An 18,399-nucleotide genomic window follows, 5' to 3' on the forward strand; every position below is an offset into this window, starting at 1 on the left:
ATATGAGAATTCTGTTGTACACTTTATAAACAGAATATTTTATTGTAATTTATGAATGAATGATTCGTATTTTCAAAGTGTAAACATGTTGATTTATGATGTTCTGCATAAAGAAACAGTATATCATTCAATTATCAGTGATCTTCGTAATTATGGAGTTAAATATCGTTTTAAGAAGAACATGTTCAAACCTGAGAGATCTGAAGGAATTAAACAGATCTCAAAGAAAGTTTTCAAGACTCCCTTATTGTATCAACCACTGGACGTTGTTAACCTATCTTCTGGTGCCATCGTACATGTTCCCATGTTTGTTAGTCAAGCGTCAACATTTTTAGAAAACTATATAACTCAAGAGGGACTATTCAGGAAAGCAGGTTCACAAGTTAGACAAAAGGAATTAATAGCCCATTTAGATAATGGTGGCACTTTAGGAGAGAAACATCATGCAGTTGACGTGGCTAATTGCTTAAAAACCTTCTTTAGGGATTTACCGGAACCATTGATTCCATATACGTATCATGATTTATTTGTACATTGTGCCATGTTAAAAACCTATAGAGTAGAAGCGTTGTTACTGGCTTGCATTCTTTTACCACCGCATCATCTGAATACTTTAGCATTTTTCATGGAGTTTTTAAAGAAAGTGTCAATGCGCGAGAAACAGAATAAAATGACCATTGACAATTTAGCTAAGGTTGTTGCTCCGAACATTATGCCGTTGCAAGAAATTACAATGTCTGCTGTGCAAATGCGTTTTGAATTGCATTTACTTGTTATTAAGGTAATATGTATAGTTATTTCAAAAGAAACATGTCAATTTTTAGTGAAATAATATATTTACTAATATAATTTACTACTATTTTATTACTACTTAATACTATACTTGTATACATACCTTAAATGAAGAATATCAATTTTGAATGGGGGATAACTTAATTTTTTATATTTTGAAACCATTATTGTAGATTTTAATTGAAAATGCAGAAATTATTGGCATTTTACCTGATCACATAACACAGGCTATTTCTATGGAAACAATTGGTAGTACAGATAATGAATTAGATGTATCTGATCATTCGCATTCAAAGTTCAGAAAAAAGAAACATCGCAGTGGGAGTCTTACACGTAAGCCACATCTAAGTGCCTCCAATCTCAATCTAAGTATGTCTGTCGATCCATTTGTAGTAATTTACTTCTGATTTATACTAATACATTTTGTTCTGACATGAATAGTGAAATTTCATGGCAATTGCATGCTACTAAATGCTTTATAACATGAACCTGCATTTTCTAACTAATGCATTATCTAACTTATTTAGCTTAATTATGTAGGAACTCAGAAATCTTTCATGTGTACACAATTTTCTCCAATTAAAATTTTTTTCTTTAGGAATGTTTAATGGTCTGAAAAAAATTGTTGGTAAAAATGCAGTAATTGAAGATAATGTGATACGTAATGCATGCGATACACAAAAGGATCCTGAAAATTATGATCCTATACAATCAAATGTTAAGTCTACAAAGAAAAGAAAAGTTGATTATTTAGATCCTCCAAGTATGAAGAAAAAGTATGTGCATATTTTATAGTATTAATACTTAATATCAGTACTCAACATTAATTGACATGTGTTTCAGGAGAGTTGTTGATAAATCCAAAAAGATCAGACTTAGCTTGGACCGTTTTGTACCAAAAAAGCCGGTAAAAACATTGAGATAATTTGTTTAACGATGATTTGTTTAACATTATTCAATAACGTTTTAATATTTTTATGTTTGTAGAAAGCAGTTGATGAAAGTCCAAAACCATATGCGAATACTTCGGATATTCAGACGGAACGACGTTGGAGTTCTGTTTGTAACACGTGTGATTCACAAAGAACATACAGAACGTACAGCGATGGTTCGTCAAATTTAAAGTTAATTTTAAAAGACAGCGAAGTATCAAACGAACTTCATAGAGAGTACAATAATATATTCGTTGATGCCGATATCAATTTATCAGATGATAATGACGAGCAGGCCTTGTCAAGGAAAGAGGAGGATAGTGATTTAAGCAAACGGTATACACAATTAAATTCCAGTTCGGAAGAACTAAAAATTTTAAACAGTTTTGACGAAACACATGTATATCCACCAAAAAGGAGGCTAACTGTAAATAATTTTGAAGCATATTCACGTGTTCAAGTCACATCTGTAGACAATTCGTCAGAGGAATATGTTACTATACCTAAAAGTGAATATGAGGAAATTAAAAATAGAGTTTCGGCAATTGAATCTCGTCTTTCTCAAGAATTCGGATGTGTAAATAACGAGAATGATGAGGAAAATGAAGAATTATTGCCACAGTCTGTTAAAAAAGTACAAACTGCATATGAAAAGACTTTAGAAGAAGCTAGTATAGAAAGTACAGTAACAACCGATTACTTGGCGAAAAAACTTGGTAAGGAGCTTAAAATTAGAAGATCAAGTGAACATAAAATTATTAGATCTCCAAGCGCTCGAAAAATTGGAAGTTTAAAGAGAAGGTCTCAAGAAAGAGTAATGAGGTAATATTCAAAAGACTATACTTATAAATAATATAAATTTGTACATTTCTATATTTTACAATCATTAATTTCTTTTCTTCTGTCTTGCAGTAAACGTGTTAGACGAACTGCTTCATGGCACATATCTCATGGTCCAGATTTACATGTACAATGTAATCAAGAATTAAACAACGTTTACAGTAATAATAAAAAACCTTTTGCAGAAAATTATTCAAAAGACGATTCTCAGTTGCGACCTATATCCACTTCCCTTTGGGAAGAAGAAAAGAATGGAATTTTGAATAATATACGTGATGAATTTAACAATTTAAATAAAAGTACAAAAAAATTTAATCAAAGTTCTCTCCAAACGTTACAAAATAGAACACACTCAACAGTACGTCGAGTATCATCTTTTCATGGTAATGAACATACGAACACAGCTATGTATTTTGATAGCAAGATTGAAAAGCTAAAGAAGACAAACAGTCAACAGAATATGATTTTAAATAACGCATCTGTAGATAAGACGACCCCGAAGTCTGATTGGAAAAAATCGCCAATGTCTTGGAAAGACGCAGAAGGATATTTTAAATCAACAATTCAAATGAATACTCCAATAACTCAATCTGGTCGTGCGTCAATTGCGAAATTGAGAACTCAAAATGCTGGAATGGTACTAGCCAAAGCAAAATTATTCGATGAATGTACAGCAAAGGGATATGTTCAGAACACTGCCATAAATAAAAAAAACGATTTATTTCACACAAAAAATGATCAGTGTACAAATAATATAAAACAGAGTTGTAAACAAAATGAATTGTATCGGAAATCAAGTAAAAACGTTAAAACCAAGTATCCAAAGATGATGGAAAAGCATTATTCTTCTATTGCTACGGAAACTGAAAGTACAAAAGAAGGTCTCGAAACGTGTTATTGTAATTCGAAAGATCCTACGTTATGTAGTGCGGTCATTCATAAAAAAGAAAACATGGCTGTTAAAATACCATCTTTGGTGAAAAAAGTGCCTATGAATACAATATTGCACGAACCAAGACTGAGTACGTATAAAACTGATGATAATGTCGTTTGTAAAACTCCGAATATTAAGAAGCCACTAACGGTAAAAACACCAAAAAGTGCAAAAGCATTAGTTAGAAAGCCTACAGCTGAATCTCGTAGAACACCTATGAAAGCAGTTAATCAATTGGGGACTCCGAAGCATCAGACCCCTAAAAGTATTTTAAAAACACGGAATATGAATAGATATATTTAATGTCCTAAGATCTTACAGACTAGTAGAAATTAAATTAAAAAATTCGATTTTACTACGTATTTAGCCACGAAATGGTAAAAATATTATGGAATCACTTATAATTTAGAATTTCGAGATAGAAAATTTATAACAAGAATTTATTTCTACAATAGTATTTTTATATAAGTTGTAATATATTGAACAGTATTTCGAGTATATTAAATAAAACTATTAACGGATGTAATGAACATGCTGAACAATGGTTTTTGTATCATACATTTTAATATATATATTATAAAAAATGAAACATGTTTTAAACATATTTTTTCAAAAAGAAGTTTATGTATATATATATTATAAACTTCTCTTTATACATGTATTTAATTAACTATAAATATGTTATACTTTTCTACTGCAATATCATATCATTTCCTTTGAATCCTGTATTTTGTGCCATGTAAATAGAGTTACCTATACATAACATAAGAAAATGCAAGTATTTATTATACGCAGTAACATTTTATACATTGAGAATATATAGTGGCATATTTTATATTTTCTGTGATCTACATATACAATTAAAAAAAAAGTAAAATTATAGAATTTTATATTTGTTAGTGCGTGTGTGTGTGTGCGTATGATAGTAGTAAAAAACCATTTAATAAAAAAGTACGAAAATCAAATTTAGCCCGTATTCCACGTGGTTCAAACGTGGGGGTACTCTAGCACATTTATTCGTTGTTCCAACCAATCACATTTTACCGCCTGTCCAATTTGGAACTGTCAGATAAAAATAATACACGTTCATTGCGCACAAATGCAACAACTGTGACGGGAATATTCTGTGCTCTATATGAAGAGAAATGATTGGCTTCAATAATAAAAGTGTGATAGAAAACGATAACATTTAATGATGGCTTTTATTCGATAATGAAACATATTATTGGGATCGTAAAGTTCATATATTTACTAATAGTTTTCGATACTGTCGTTATGATAGCAGCGCCTCGTTGTTTCTAGCTCGACTTACAGCTGTTGATACGTAAATTGTTGGTGAAATAAGTGTCGGTGAATATTTTACCGTGAAGGGGAACAGCCTTTAGGCTGAAAAAATAATCCGCGCAAAAATGAGGGAGGCCAGCATAATGCTAATAAGCACAGCATTAACATGCGCTGTGATAGGCAATGCTTATTATCAAAGAAAACAATTTTATCCAACAGTAGTTCACATAACCAAATCCAATCCTAGTATGACGGTAAGTTGTCACCGTTTTTTTTTTCTCGAATATTCTCGTCACAGTGATGTATTTAATTATTTTTTAACGTTATATAATAATTGTTTTGTTTAGGTAATCTATACACAAGGTTTAATTCTAGTGTTTATGATAAACGCTTTTCTTCGAAAGATATTCTTTGGTACATTGCGTGGTGCTGAAATTGAAGTGAGTATATTTATATTATATACTTATTAACGAGTTAGTATGTATCTATATATTATAACTTATCTGTTGCAGCATTTGTTGGAGAAAGTATGGTACGCAGTGACTGAAACTTGTTTAGCATTTACAGTATTCAGGGATGATTTCAGTCCAAAATTCATAGCCCTATTTACGCTTCTTTTATTTCTGAAATCATTCCATTGGTTAGCAGAAGATCGTGTAGACTATGTAAGTGATATAAGTAAACTAGTGCAATCCTGGAATGTGTAATATTTTTAATCTTGTTAATTTTCAGATGGAAAGAAGTCCAGTAATAACCTGGCTGTTTCATCTTAGAGTTGGTACTCTTTTGGCACTTCTATTTGCTATAAATTTAACTATGATTCATTATGCATATAATACAACAGCTGCAAAAGGCCCTTCAGTACAACTTGTCTTTGGTTTTGAGTATGCTATTCTTTTAACTGTTGTATTTAATATTAGCGTAAAGTACATACTACATACAATAGATTTACAAAGCGAAAATCCATGGGACAATAAGCCAGTGTTTCTGTTGTACACAGAACTAATAATTGGGCTATTAAAGGTGAGCTGCATTAATAATATATTCTGCTAACAAAATCTAAAAAAAAAATTATAATTCTGGAAAGAATGGTGTTATTGATGTCATTAAAAAAGAAATTATGTCACTATATCTACAATCTTGGTTTGTAAGAAGCAAAAGTATTCCATAGTAGAGATTACACTTCTCCAAATGATATTTTTTAATGACCATTTATGCTGGAGTTAGAATGCTTGAAGTTGGCCTTATTCTTTGAGCATATCATGAACGACATTGAGTCGCGAGATATTTCGTACACAGATACAAAATGGTTAATTAAATGTGTTATTTTGTATCAGGTTAGTTTATATGTTGCTTTCGTCACTCTGATGATCAAATTGTACACTTTACCCTTGTTCGCACTTCGTGCAATGTACTATACAATGAGAGATTTTAAAAAAGCTTTTCATGATATTGTAATGTCACGTCGAGCTATCAGAAATATGAATACCTTATATCCAGATGCAACACCAGAAGAGTTAGCTGCTGCTGATAACGTTTGTATCATATGCAGGTAAAAATAGTGCTTCATATATTTTTCTAATGTATGTATAGGTACAATATTAGAGGTATACATCATATTAATATTGTAGAGAGGAAATGGTGGCAGCAAGTAAAAAATTACCATGTAATCATATTTTTCACACTGCTTGCCTACGTTCTTGGTTTCAACGCCAACAAACTTGTCCTACTTGCCGCTTAAACATTTTAAGACCTGTTAATAATAATCAAGGTAATAGGCAACAAAATCAACCACAAGCAGGACCACAAGTGCCTCAAGCTCCACAAGCAGCAGGACTTAATCCTATTGGTATGTAAAAGAATATCTATTTTTGTAGTAACATTAAGAAAAATTAATATCCATATTTTGTCAACTAAAGTCCAAGTCCTCCCAGCATTTTGGGCTGGAATGCAGGCTCCAGGAGTACCACCGCCATTACAACAACAACCACAGCAACAGCAAGCTGCAGGCGCTACAACACCGCAACAGCCAAGCCAAAGCAGTGGTCCAAATACTCCATCAACGCCATTTCAAAATTTGGCTGGCAGTAGTGTACCATTGTTCCCACCACTATTTCCCGCTATGGTACCATTACCTCCTATTCCTACACCACCACCTAATCTTACTGAATTAAGTGAAGAAGAACTTAGAGCAATGGAGGGTAATTTGCGACAAGCTGTTGAAGCTAGGATACAAACGTTACAAAGAGTTCAGCTATTGTTAGACGCTGCCAACGCTATGATGAACCAATATCAAACAGCAGCTACTACTGCTAAGTACATACAAAAATTCGACATTCAAATAAAGTTAGAAAATAACGATTGGTATTGTAATGCTGTGTAATTTATTGTTATAGCATTCCAGTGCCAACTGCAACAAGTAATGCAAATGTTGCAACGGATGTTTCGCCATTGCCGAAACAGGGAATGTCTAAAAGTACCGAAATTGATAAGGAACAACCGCAAGTTAATACTGACACGAATATTCCTGTCGCAAGTTTTTCCAGCGACAACGTGAACACGTCGTCAGGTACGAATAATAACGACGTAACGCCAGAATCATCGAGTAGGAGTGACATGGAATCTTCGAACGAACAAGAGATGTTACGAAGACGTAGACTACAAAAATTTTCAACTCAACTCACGACAGAGTAAATATTTGTAAAATTATGTGATAATTTGTGTAACATACTTGGACCTTGATTAATGACTGGCCTGGTTACAGATATGATTGATAACTGAAAGAGAAATATGTAACAATTATAGTTAAGAGCTTGAAATTTGAAGTTGATATTACAATATTAACAATTGCAAATATATCAAATAATTATTTCAAAGGAATAATACAAAGAATTTGTTTCCTTTTTCTTGTGTAAATTGTTTCAGAAGAAAAAAGATTTCAATTCGTATAATTAATTCATATTCTGTAATTATTTAATACGTATATATATTTTGTACACAATGGATTCCTTTGATACATTTAGAGAAATGACTTTTATATCATTAAATTGTTTCTGTACTCTTTATCTACAAAATGATTTTAGGTTGCCACCATATTTTACCCCATAATTTTGATATTATAAAATATGGCATTGTGAAACATCATGTTATTTTTGTTTCCTATATACAAACCAATGTACAGAATTTATTAATATTTATACGTATGATTAGGAATGCTTATATCTGTTCATGGGAGTGGTAATGTCAGTTACTATAACAGAGTTGTAAAATAATTGTTTTAGATACTGTCATTATATATAATAAATTTATTTGTCTATTTAACGAGCTTTTCGTTTTTATTATATAATTTATATACTTTTTAATTATATAACTTTATAAATTTGATGCATGTAAAGTTATTTGTATAATTTTGTGTAATAAATATAAGTCAAGTGAAATTAGAGAAGTTAAGTACAAAGTCAGTTATATTAATTATATAAAGATAAACTAAATATATAAACTTTTTAAATTAGCTGTAAATGTAATTATTTTAAGTTAAAATAGATATGCAAAAGTATATGTTATACAACAATTATTAATATAACTTTTATTTGTACAGAAGTAAAATTTTAGATAAATTTACGCATTATAAGAGAAAGGTATTAAACTTATAGAGAAGCCTGTGATGTAAAATGTTTAATTTTAGTGTAAAGAATTGAATATACACAATACACTATTTATTACAGCATAATATCGGCGTAATATCAAGTACTTTACTAGAAGGGAACACGAAAGGGAATTTATACTCCATAATATGCATGAATTTAGGTAAAGAATATAGAAAAAGGTACATAAATGAGTGCTCGTTGCTATTCGTTAAATTTTATCGATTTGATGAGAGATAATTATAACCTCATTTTTCGATATTGAAAATGCGCAAACTCGATTTGGCTATAGCATAAAGTAGAGTAATCAAATTGCATTAAACGGTTAGTTTTTATAATTTAAATTACTTTAGATTAGAGAAGATTGTATTAAAGTTTTAAAAACCGTGTAAGAAGATTCCAATGATTTTTGACTATATATGAAATACGCAGAAAGTTCCTATACAACGGAACATAATTTTCTATAGAATAATTAAATGTTGCTTACTAAAACACATATATTTTTGTATGAAATAGAGCAACATTTAATTTCGCATAAAATATTCTATTTTTTATTATGTGTATATATACGTAAATATTATTTTATCATTCTGGTGAAATTTACTTTATAATTTCTTAAGGATTTACGTGCTTTAGCTTTTGGTTAAAGTCGATATCAATTAATTTAGCAATTCTAGTAGCAATTATTATACGAAATTAAAACAATATTTTCAAACACTTTTAAATGATACAATATTAATGTAAATAGGTGCATTACTCCCGTGTAAACGCGATACATTTAAATGCAAGCGAAATATATAATATATGTTGTACATGCAAATTTGTAACACGAAATTTCATTTTCATTCATATTTACTTATTACGTGTACACGATTACTTCGAGTCCAAAGATTTCTAATTTAATAGTCATTAAATATCGTGCAATATTTGGTGTTAAATAATATTGATCGAAAAGGTTAACGGTATGAAAATGTTATTTTCCATTTAATATATAACAAATGTATGGCGCAAGTAGTGTAGAATTTGATTTGAAATTATTCGAAAGAATGTTGTGTATCTCGTATTAAAAAAAAAGGTACAGCGAACATTTAATAAAACGCAAACTATCGTATTTCGCGCTGAAATCCTTGACATACACGAGGCGAACCCCGTAGCGCGTTGTTGTGATCTAACATGGCGGAGTGTAGTGTTGTGGCTGCTCAGTGTCTATGTCAATTTTAAAGTGATTTCGCTCAATAAGAACGAAAGAATTGCAATGGTCGGTGATCGCAGTATCGTGAAGAATCGAGTAAAATAGTCGTGTACTTATGAACATTTGTATTACAAGAGGATTGACTTTAATTTGGGTTTCGTTTCTCGCGGGAATCGTACACAGCGGTGAGAGAGCACGTAGAGTGCCGTCTTCCCAGCAACAAAATTTTCTGCTGACCTTCCACGGCAACAAGCTAGCCTTCTCGAATGTATCGGTATACTATTGAGATTTAATCGCGTTGCGTATACATAACACGTGATAGCAGAAACGTGCACGACGTAAGGTTTTCCCGCGCGTCCTAAGAGGTTTTCTTGACGCAAGAATCAGGCTTATGCAACGAAGAGCGCATAAACATCTATTACGGTAAACAATCTCATCCCGTCAAATCGAACTTGAAGTAATGTAAACTATGTGACAGATCGTTGGCCGCACGTATGTAATCTTAACTATTTTAGTGACAAATCCCGATATTGTGTCAGTTTTCATTAAACGGGGCATTATACAATTAGTGAAAAAGCTGAGAGGGAGAGAGAGAGAGAGTGAGAGAGAGGGAGAGAAAGAAAGAGAGAGAGAGAGAGAGTACACACAGGCTGGTGGAATTTGTAACATTGTCAATAATTGTTAATGGAAATGAATAAAGATCCCTTATGGTGTATTTGTTAATTAAACAATTACATCGTCGATTTGCTTGGAACGGCTAGAAAAGGAGTAATCTTATGTATGAATTGGAAATTTTAAGAGAACCATATACATATTTAATGGTGTTCTTGTATTATACAATTAATGTTATAATAAGAAGCCTTAATGGGTTACAAGGAAGTAACTGACAGATTAATATATGCGGATTTTGGTGTATTTGTCAATATATCAAGGAGTTGAGTATTGTCCATAAGCATATTAAAAAAGCCAAAGAGTTGGTGAGAATAAAAGGGATGCAAGGTAGTTGGTGATAATATAAAACATTGCGTATAAGTTAATTTGTACAATATGACGGATACACGCAGAAGAGTGAAGCTATATGCGCTCAATGTTGATAGACAGTGGGATGATCGTGGTACAGGTCATGTTTCTTCTTCGTATGTAGATAGATTGAAAGGTATATCACTTTTGGTCAGAGCAGAAAGTGATGGTTCAGTTTTGTTGGAAAGCAGAATACAACCTGATACAGCATATCAGAAGCAACAGGTAATAATTATATAGAGAGAAAGAGAGAGAGAGAGTGAGTGAGAGAGAGAAATAGAGAGATATTTTCAATTTGATATTTAACCAATAATTAAACAAATAAAGCAATTATAGTACTATATATGAAGTTCTCAATGTAACCTTAATAATTTTATGAGATTTTTACTAAATATCTGCTAAATGATAAATATTATAGATATGATATATATAACATTTATGAATTCTGTTTATAAATTTACATAAATAACATATCAAATATAAAAATTATAAAGAGATATTTGCTTTTCATTTCAGGATACTTTAATAGTTTGGTCGGAAGGAGAAAATTTTGATTTAGCCTTAAGTTTCCAAGAAAAGGCTGGCTGTGATGAAATCTGGGAGAAGATATGTCAAGTTCAAGGCAAAGATCCATCTGTTGAAATCACACAAGACATTGTTGAAGAATCGGAAGATGAACGGTTTGATGATATGCCGGACGCTGCCCCTCCAATAGAATTACCTCCGTGCGAATTAAGTCGTTTGGAAGATATTAACGAACTTATAGGAAATTGTTTATCTTCGCAAATAAGGAAAGATAAATTAGCATTGGCTTTAGAATCGGAAGGCTATATCAAGAAGTTATTAAATTTGTTTCATACCTGCGAAGATTTAGAAAACACCGAAGGATTGCATCATCTGTATGACATATTTAAAAATATTTTCCTACTTAATAAGAACACATTATTCGAAGTTATGTTTAGCGAAGATACGATTTTTGATGTTGTTGGATGTCTGGAATACGAGCCGACATTACCTCAGCCAAAGAGGCATAGAGAATATCTTCGACAGTTAGCCAGATTTAAGCAAGCAATTCCTATCACAAACGCTGAGCTCTTAGCTAAAATTCACCAAACGTATCGAGTTCAATACATTCAGGATGTAGTTCTACCTACTCCAAGCGTATTTGAAGATAATATGTTAAATACATTGAGTAGCTTTATATTTTTTAATAAGGTTGAAATAGTGACCCTTATACAGGACGACGAGAAATTCCTTACCGAGCTATTCCGCCAGTTAACCGATGAGGCAACGTCAGACAGCAAGAGGCGTGATTTGGTTCTTTTCTTAAAAGAATTTTGTAATTTTTCTCAGAATCTTCAACCACAAGGAAAGGAGGCCTTTTATAAAACTTTAACAGCACTTGGTATTCTACCCGCTTTAGAAATTACATTGGCGATGAATGACGCCCAAACAAAAACAGCTAGTATAGATATATTGACTTATATAGTGGAATATTCTCCAACTGTTGTACGAGATTATACATTGCAACAAATAAATAATACAGAACAGGACCAAATGTTAATAAACGTAATAGTTGCTCAACTCGTCGGCGACAGTGACCCAGAGTTGGGTGGAGCGGTACAATTAGCTGGTGTACTACGTCTGCTCCTTGATCCAGAGAATATGTTGGCTTCCGTTAACAAATCAGAAAAGACTGATTTCTTAAACTATTTCTACAAGAATAGTATCGGAACACTAATAGCACCATTGTTAGCAAACACAATTGGAGAACGACCAGCAAGAGAGGATTATAGAACGGTACAGCTTTTAGGATTGATCTTAGAGTTGCTATCGTTTTGCGTAGAACATCATACATACCACATAAAAAATTGCATATTAAACAAAGATCTGCTCAAACGGATATTGGTTCTGATGAAATCAACACACACATTTTTAGTATTGTGTGCATTGAGGTTTATGAGAAAAATTGTAGCTTTAAAGGATGAATTTTACAATAGATATATCATTAAAGGGAATTTGTTCGCGCCTGTATTCGATGCATTTGTAAGAAACAATGGTAGATATAATTTATTGGATTCTGCTATCCTTGAAATGTTCGAATTTATTAAACTAGTAAGTACACATCTAGACGCAGCTTTCCTTATAAAATTTTCTGCTATATTTTTTAATACATTCGATAATTTTTGCCGTAGGAGGATATTAAATCATTATGTTCTCATGTTGTTGAAAATTTCTCGAAGGAACTGGAAGCAATTGATTATGTACAAACATTTAAGGCTTTGAAATTAAGGTACGAACAACATCAAGACAAATTAAAAGATCGAGACAGAGCGGCTCTTGACAGGTACATGATCCTTTAAATGATTAGTTATTTCTAAGCTGTTTGTTCTTGACAACTTGTATAATTTTTATTGTACTTGTTTAGTGTTCCATCCATATTGAGAAATAGTCGATACAGAAGGGACCAGAGACAGTTAGATGAAGAAGAAGAAATGTGGTTCAATGAAGAGGAAGACTTTGATGAGGGTGAGGCGGTCGTACCCGCAGCAGCAGCAGATCTTGTGCCTCCAGCTTCTGCTAAGAAACAGTCGTCAACTTCAAATTCTGCACTTAATCCTGCTCTTGCAGATTCTAAAAATCATCATCAACAGCAGCAGCAACAACAATCTGTGTTGAACAATAATACTGCTAATAATAATATTACCTCGCAACAATCACAAATCAATAATACTATAACAACAACGAACGAATCTCCAATTACCTCGGAAATCAATCCAAATTCAGCCACTGGCACAGTAGAAAAAACTGGAGCTGCATTATTTAAAAAGGTAAAGACTCTTTTTTACTTTCAGGGAAACATTACAACTGGCCTGTGTAACTGGTATGTAAGTACCAGCACAATTTTCGACAACGACGATGCTAGAATCGTCTGTAATAATGTGCGTTACAGGCCCGTGTATTAATGTCAGTCCTTATCTAGGCTATTCGTAAGTTGCATTATTCATCGCATTGTTTCTATTTACAAATGATAACTAGTATGAAAACAAAATATTTTGATAAACTCTAACGTCTGATGTAAGGAACAGATTAGTGTCAGGCAATTGAACGTAGAGGGTACTAGAAAGACAAGATCAGTATTTATAAAACAGTATGTAATATTTCTGTAGAGTTACTACGTTACTCTAATTGTTGTAAGAAATTGCTGCATCTCATTAAAAATTTACCAGTGAATTTTTTATAATTAGAATACAGGATCCTTGATCACTTGTACGGATGCCTGATAGTTAAAATTTCTTCTCTGGTAACTCTGTACACGGAACTCTATTGTTCCCCATTTTTAAACAGATACACTGTCTCGATGTAAGTATGATTTTTGTTTACGTCAGTTACGGGCAATTCGGTTACTTGTAAGCAAACTTTACTTGTAAACAACAATAAGAGTATTAAAGTATTGAAGTCTATAATATTTAAAATCTACGAGTTGCCCATCACTGACCTATATCATCGTAAACACGCGAGTTCTTGTTACGCAGGCCTGTGTTGAAATATTGGTGGACTTACGATCCGTTACGATTGTTACTTTAAGACACGCATTTAATAATATGTTTTTCAGGGCTTGGTCGATTATGAGGGAGATTCAGACGAAGAGGACGAGGATACGGAGGTGACACCCTCTCCGAAACGGCAAAGATTATCATAGTAGGCAAACTGGAAAAGAAGTGAGAAATTTGTGATTTTTAATTGCTGTTACCATTTCTGGCCCTCTTACATATACGAAGGACTCGATCAGAAGATCGTACTGTCAACCCTTTTGTAGCAGATAGAAGTACCATTCTCTTTAAGTGAGTGGGACATAACGGGGATACGTGTTAACAATGTGGTGAAAAAAAATTGATATACCTCTTTGTGCTGGGTTGTGTATAAATATACAAAAGCATCGGTACTGAACGCAGGTGGATTAAAGGGTCTATGAAATGGAATATATGTAATTAAGATTTAAAATGAAACAAACGACGAACCAATGCGATATACGAAGGAAGAGAGAACTTTTTTTAAACGCAGGCATATGATGATTAAGTTGTGGCGCATAATACTGTATGACCACATAAGTGTTAAAAATAATAAGATTTTAACAAGAAATAGTCCATTCCACGTTGTCTGGAAACACCCCATGTACTAGGAGAAAATTTATTTCACAAACAGGCTAAGAAACTCTAGCCAGGCCTAGTGGTTCTTAACAGAGAGTACAGAGTTTCTAAGCGCGTGCTTAGATTCATGTAATAATTGAAATTGTGACCGTACGTCATATTTACATTTATTAAAAAGAAACTTATTATGTAAAAAAAAATCACATGTAAAAGTACATGATGTACCGCACAAAAAACAACTGAGTGTTTTTGTTTTGCTATCCATAAATTTTCTTATTCGTGTGATGGGCAATTTAAGACCTGTCCTTGAAGGGGGTCAGACATCATGAAACTTTATCCAATTTAACGGACATAGTATTTAGTTTGTATATATATGTATATTTGTAACGATTGTAAAACAACCATTCATGGGTAAAGCAGAGGAAATGCGATTCCTTTACAAATTCAGTTCTCATTTAAGGTTCTTTGAACGAGCTTTTCGGTTGTCAATGTAAGTAGTAGAAATTGTATAATAAACATATTTGATTTGTGTATATTTACCAGTTTGCACTTCATGTCCGCAATTTACTCCTTGATGTAAAGATAAAGTATACGCGAAAGAGTCTTGTAATCTTGAGCACTGAGCGTAAATTATTATTTTTGCGTAAATTATTCGTAACTATTAGAATCGAGAATAGAAGCGGTATTATCGTACTTTGTTGAAAAAGGAGGAAGATTACGTATATCTGTGCAAATTCATCTTTACAACATTACATTATGTACAACATCTTGTAGAATCGTATAGTTTTGTCGAAATTGTTTTGCAATATAAAATAACGTTTCCGTTTCTTTTCATGATCAATGCTAAAGGAAAAAGAGCGTAACAATGAAATACCATTGAACTCTTTAACGCCGACGAAAATTCTTCGGGGATGGCACTCAGCGAAAGATTATTTTTGACGGATTGGTGTTCATATCAGGATGCAAATGGAAGTTCATTGATCTACATCAGCTCCAGATAAGAGTGTCTACTTAATTTTTTAACTACTGATATACAACCGAGAAAGCTGGTATTACAAGAGTCTGATATCTAATTTCCGTCAACGTAATTTATGTCAAACGCGAGACTCCTTGGAACATTTTCCTTTTTTTGTTCTCTTTTCTACATTTTTAATGTTATTCGTCATACGACCGAGTTAACTTGAACAGAGAGGGGAGCAGAAGTATTATAAGCCAATGTATAAATTTTTCACGACGTCCTCTCCCGTACACGTACACACCTTGAACAAAGTTTCTAAGACTGCTTTAGACCTGTACATGTATATTGGACATTTTTTCGTAAATACCACACACACGCGTACCGTCTATGTACACATATGCATATATATTAACTTATGATACTAAGAGATACAGAGGGAATCTTAGATGCTAATCCAGTAACGAGGCACGAACGAAAAAGAAAACCTGTGAATATCAAAGTAGACAAATTCGCTGGAGCTGAGCGATATATATGTACATAAGAAGGAAGAAAAAAAAAGGAGAGTGCAACTAGGTCTGACTACGGAGAGAGAAAGAGAGAGAGCGAGTGAGTGAGTGAGTGAAATGTGACAAAGGCTAATTATTAATTAATTAAGAAAATATCGAGTAATGTTATTCTTTATGTGTTTTACATAGTGTTTACGATTTATTCGATAATAACGAGGGACGGAAAACTGATTAAAAAAAAAATGTTGAAAGAAACGAAGAACTTGCGTTGTGGTGGCGCGTTCAGATCATCAATACTTACTGTCGATATTTCGAAGTTCCAGACATTCTCGTATTTTCTTCATGCGATCGATACTATTGACGACACTTCGATTTCAAGTTGGGGTTCATCGATATTTGATCGAAGAAGAGCCGTATACACCCGGAAAGATCAAAGAAGACAACTTTGAGAGAACCCAAAGAATGGTGAAGATTTAGTATATATATTTTTCATCAAATTTTCAAGATCATCGATTCGTAAAAATATTGACGATAGTCGATTTATTTCGTCAATGATTATTCGTATCGGCAATACGTATCGATCGTATTTTCCTCTGATAATGTTGCCAACGTCCGAATACCGACGATAAATATCGATGGTCTCTGAATGCGCCATTAAATGTGCTTTGGAAGAGAACAATAACGAGGAAGAAAAAACTTAATCAATATCTAAATGCTAAAAAAATATGAAGCGCGTAAATGGTATGTAAACTAAATTACTTTCAGGCACGCACGATTATAGGGAACGTTTCAGACTTTATTCCTTGCCGCGGGCTGCTTTCATTATTTCTGTTTCCTATTTAATGTTCATTGTACACCATCATAGACGCGTATTATAAGTCGCACACATTTGTAATGACGATCCCCTTTTGTCTCATTTTCAGATAGACGAAAAATTGTCGAGCAGACGTTTATAAGCTTGTATTACGTTCCTTAAAGTAACGCATTACTCGAGTGTTCGAAGATCAGGGGGGGGGGGGGGGGAAGATAAGAAGTTCAGTTAAATTCTTCTCGTTATTCGCTTTCATTCGGGCTTTCTCTTCGCATAAGGTGCACCAGTTGATCGCATTTTCTCCGGTATTTCGCTTTCGAGATCGATCTCGCATGAGAACACGGTTTTCGTTCGCCTAAAAGAAACGACGTCAGCTCCTGGCGACACACGTGTATCGGACGGGTCCCGTTTCAAATGTAATCGTTGACGAGTAGTAAACGTATTTCGTTGGTGTTTTTCTTTTCCAATTTGGAGAAAAGAGTATTCTAAAGCATTACGCGCGAAATCAATGGAGTCGGAAGTCGGGGGAATTTTTATAGCCGTCACATGTCGATGTAATATATACGATATCCAAACACATGATTTAAAGAGATTGAGAATAAAGAAAGGAACAGTTGCACGCATTGTACAATACCACGCGTTGATACTGTATTGCGTTCTAATTTATATATTTACATATATATATATATTTACGTATATATATGTAGGCACACACAGACACACGTACACAGAAAAAGATACCTTTTTATATGACAAGCCATTCGTAAAAAGTGAAAAAAAAAAACAAAAAAAACATGTGAATTAAGAACAAGTATAAGGGGAAAAAATAACAGAATTTTGTTTCGTGTGTAGTATGATAATAGACGAATGCAGAGCAAGTGGGACACGAATATTTTGCATTTTATTCTAGTAAAGTGTGAACGAAGATCAGATGAGCCAAATGGGAAGAAAATTAAATATGCGATTCCTGACGGAAGACGAGTAACGCTTAACATTTTCGTGTCGCGCGACAAACGCGAATCGATACTTTAATTGAATTAACAACATTGCTAAACCATTGCGCGATTCCACGGTGGATCGTAAATTAGATGAATATACGTTCTATGAAATAGAATTTATGTTGGATACTGCTAGCAGGAGGAAATTAAGGAATTACTGGTATTCCGTCGTGAGATGCGCATTTAATTCTTTAGAATCGAACAGCTGAACCGAGAGACTCAGTGAGAATGATCGTTGTGCGTTATATGGGGTAGAAGTGTGTTGTAGAAGAATGCGGAGAATATTTAATTGAATAAAACCTAAAATTAGAAGAACTGGCTGATGATCGACTTACCT

General features: G+C 33.1%; 3 protein-coding genes across 7 annotated transcripts; all 3 read left to right on the forward strand.

Annotated features, from left to right (window-relative positions):
- The first annotated feature begins 85 nt into the window (after nt 1-85).
- Nucleotides 86-4,014, forward strand: LOC143423796 (uncharacterized). 3 transcript variants are annotated; one of them, XM_076895411.1, is made up of 6 exons: nt 86-781; nt 966-1,161; nt 1,391-1,568; nt 1,636-1,699; nt 1,780-2,546; nt 2,637-4,014. In XM_076895411.1, the coding sequence occupies exons 1-6, from the start codon at nt 86-88 to the stop codon at nt 3,799-3,801; spliced, it is 3,066 nt and encodes a 1,021-aa protein (XP_076751526.1). In that variant the 3' UTR covers nt 3,802-4,014. The 3 variants fall into 3 exon arrangements, with proteins under 3 accessions (XP_076751526.1, XP_076751599.1, XP_076751682.1); XM_076895484.1 differs by having other exon boundaries at nt 966-1,125; XM_076895567.1 differs by having other exon boundaries at nt 966-1,125; nt 1,639-1,699.
- A 642-nt stretch (nt 4,015-4,656) lies between these two features.
- Nucleotides 4,657-8,103, forward strand: Sip3 (septin interacting protein 3). 2 transcript variants are annotated; one of them, XM_076895794.1, is made up of 9 exons: nt 4,657-5,036; nt 5,130-5,222; nt 5,295-5,447; nt 5,515-5,805; nt 6,120-6,334; nt 6,414-6,631; nt 6,717-7,098; nt 7,179-7,472; nt 7,547-8,103. In XM_076895794.1, the coding sequence occupies exons 1-9, from the start codon at nt 4,908-4,910 to the stop codon at nt 7,554-7,556; spliced, it is 1,785 nt and encodes a 594-aa protein (XP_076751909.1). In that variant the 5' UTR covers nt 4,657-4,907; the 3' UTR covers nt 7,557-8,103. The 2 variants fall into 2 exon arrangements, with proteins under 2 accessions (XP_076751909.1, XP_076751818.1); XM_076895703.1 differs by having other exon boundaries at nt 4,658-5,036; nt 6,702-7,098.
- Nucleotides 8,104-10,495: 2,392 nt separating this feature from the next.
- On the forward strand, nt 10,496-15,322 carry Flfl (serine/threonine-protein phosphatase 4 regulatory subunit 3 flfl). 2 transcript variants are annotated; one of them, XM_076909434.1, is made up of 6 exons: nt 10,496-10,863; nt 11,155-12,753; nt 12,834-12,985; nt 13,067-13,167; nt 13,270-13,469; nt 14,255-15,322. In XM_076909434.1, exons 1-6 carry the CDS (start codon nt 10,666-10,668, stop codon nt 14,339-14,341), a joined length of 2,337 nt encoding a protein of 778 aa, XP_076765549.1. In that variant the 5' UTR covers nt 10,496-10,665; the 3' UTR covers nt 14,342-15,322. The 2 variants fall into 2 exon arrangements, with proteins under 2 accessions (XP_076765549.1, XP_076765547.1); XM_076909432.1 differs by having other exon boundaries at nt 13,067-13,469.
- The last annotated feature ends 3,077 nt before the right edge of the window (nt 15,323-18,399 follow it).

The sequence above is a fragment of the Xylocopa sonorina genome, chromosome 1 (assembly GCF_050948175.1).
Source record: "Xylocopa sonorina isolate GNS202 chromosome 1, iyXylSono1_principal, whole genome shotgun sequence".
Classification (NCBI taxonomy): Eukaryota; Metazoa; Arthropoda; class Insecta; order Hymenoptera; family Apidae; genus Xylocopa; species Xylocopa sonorina.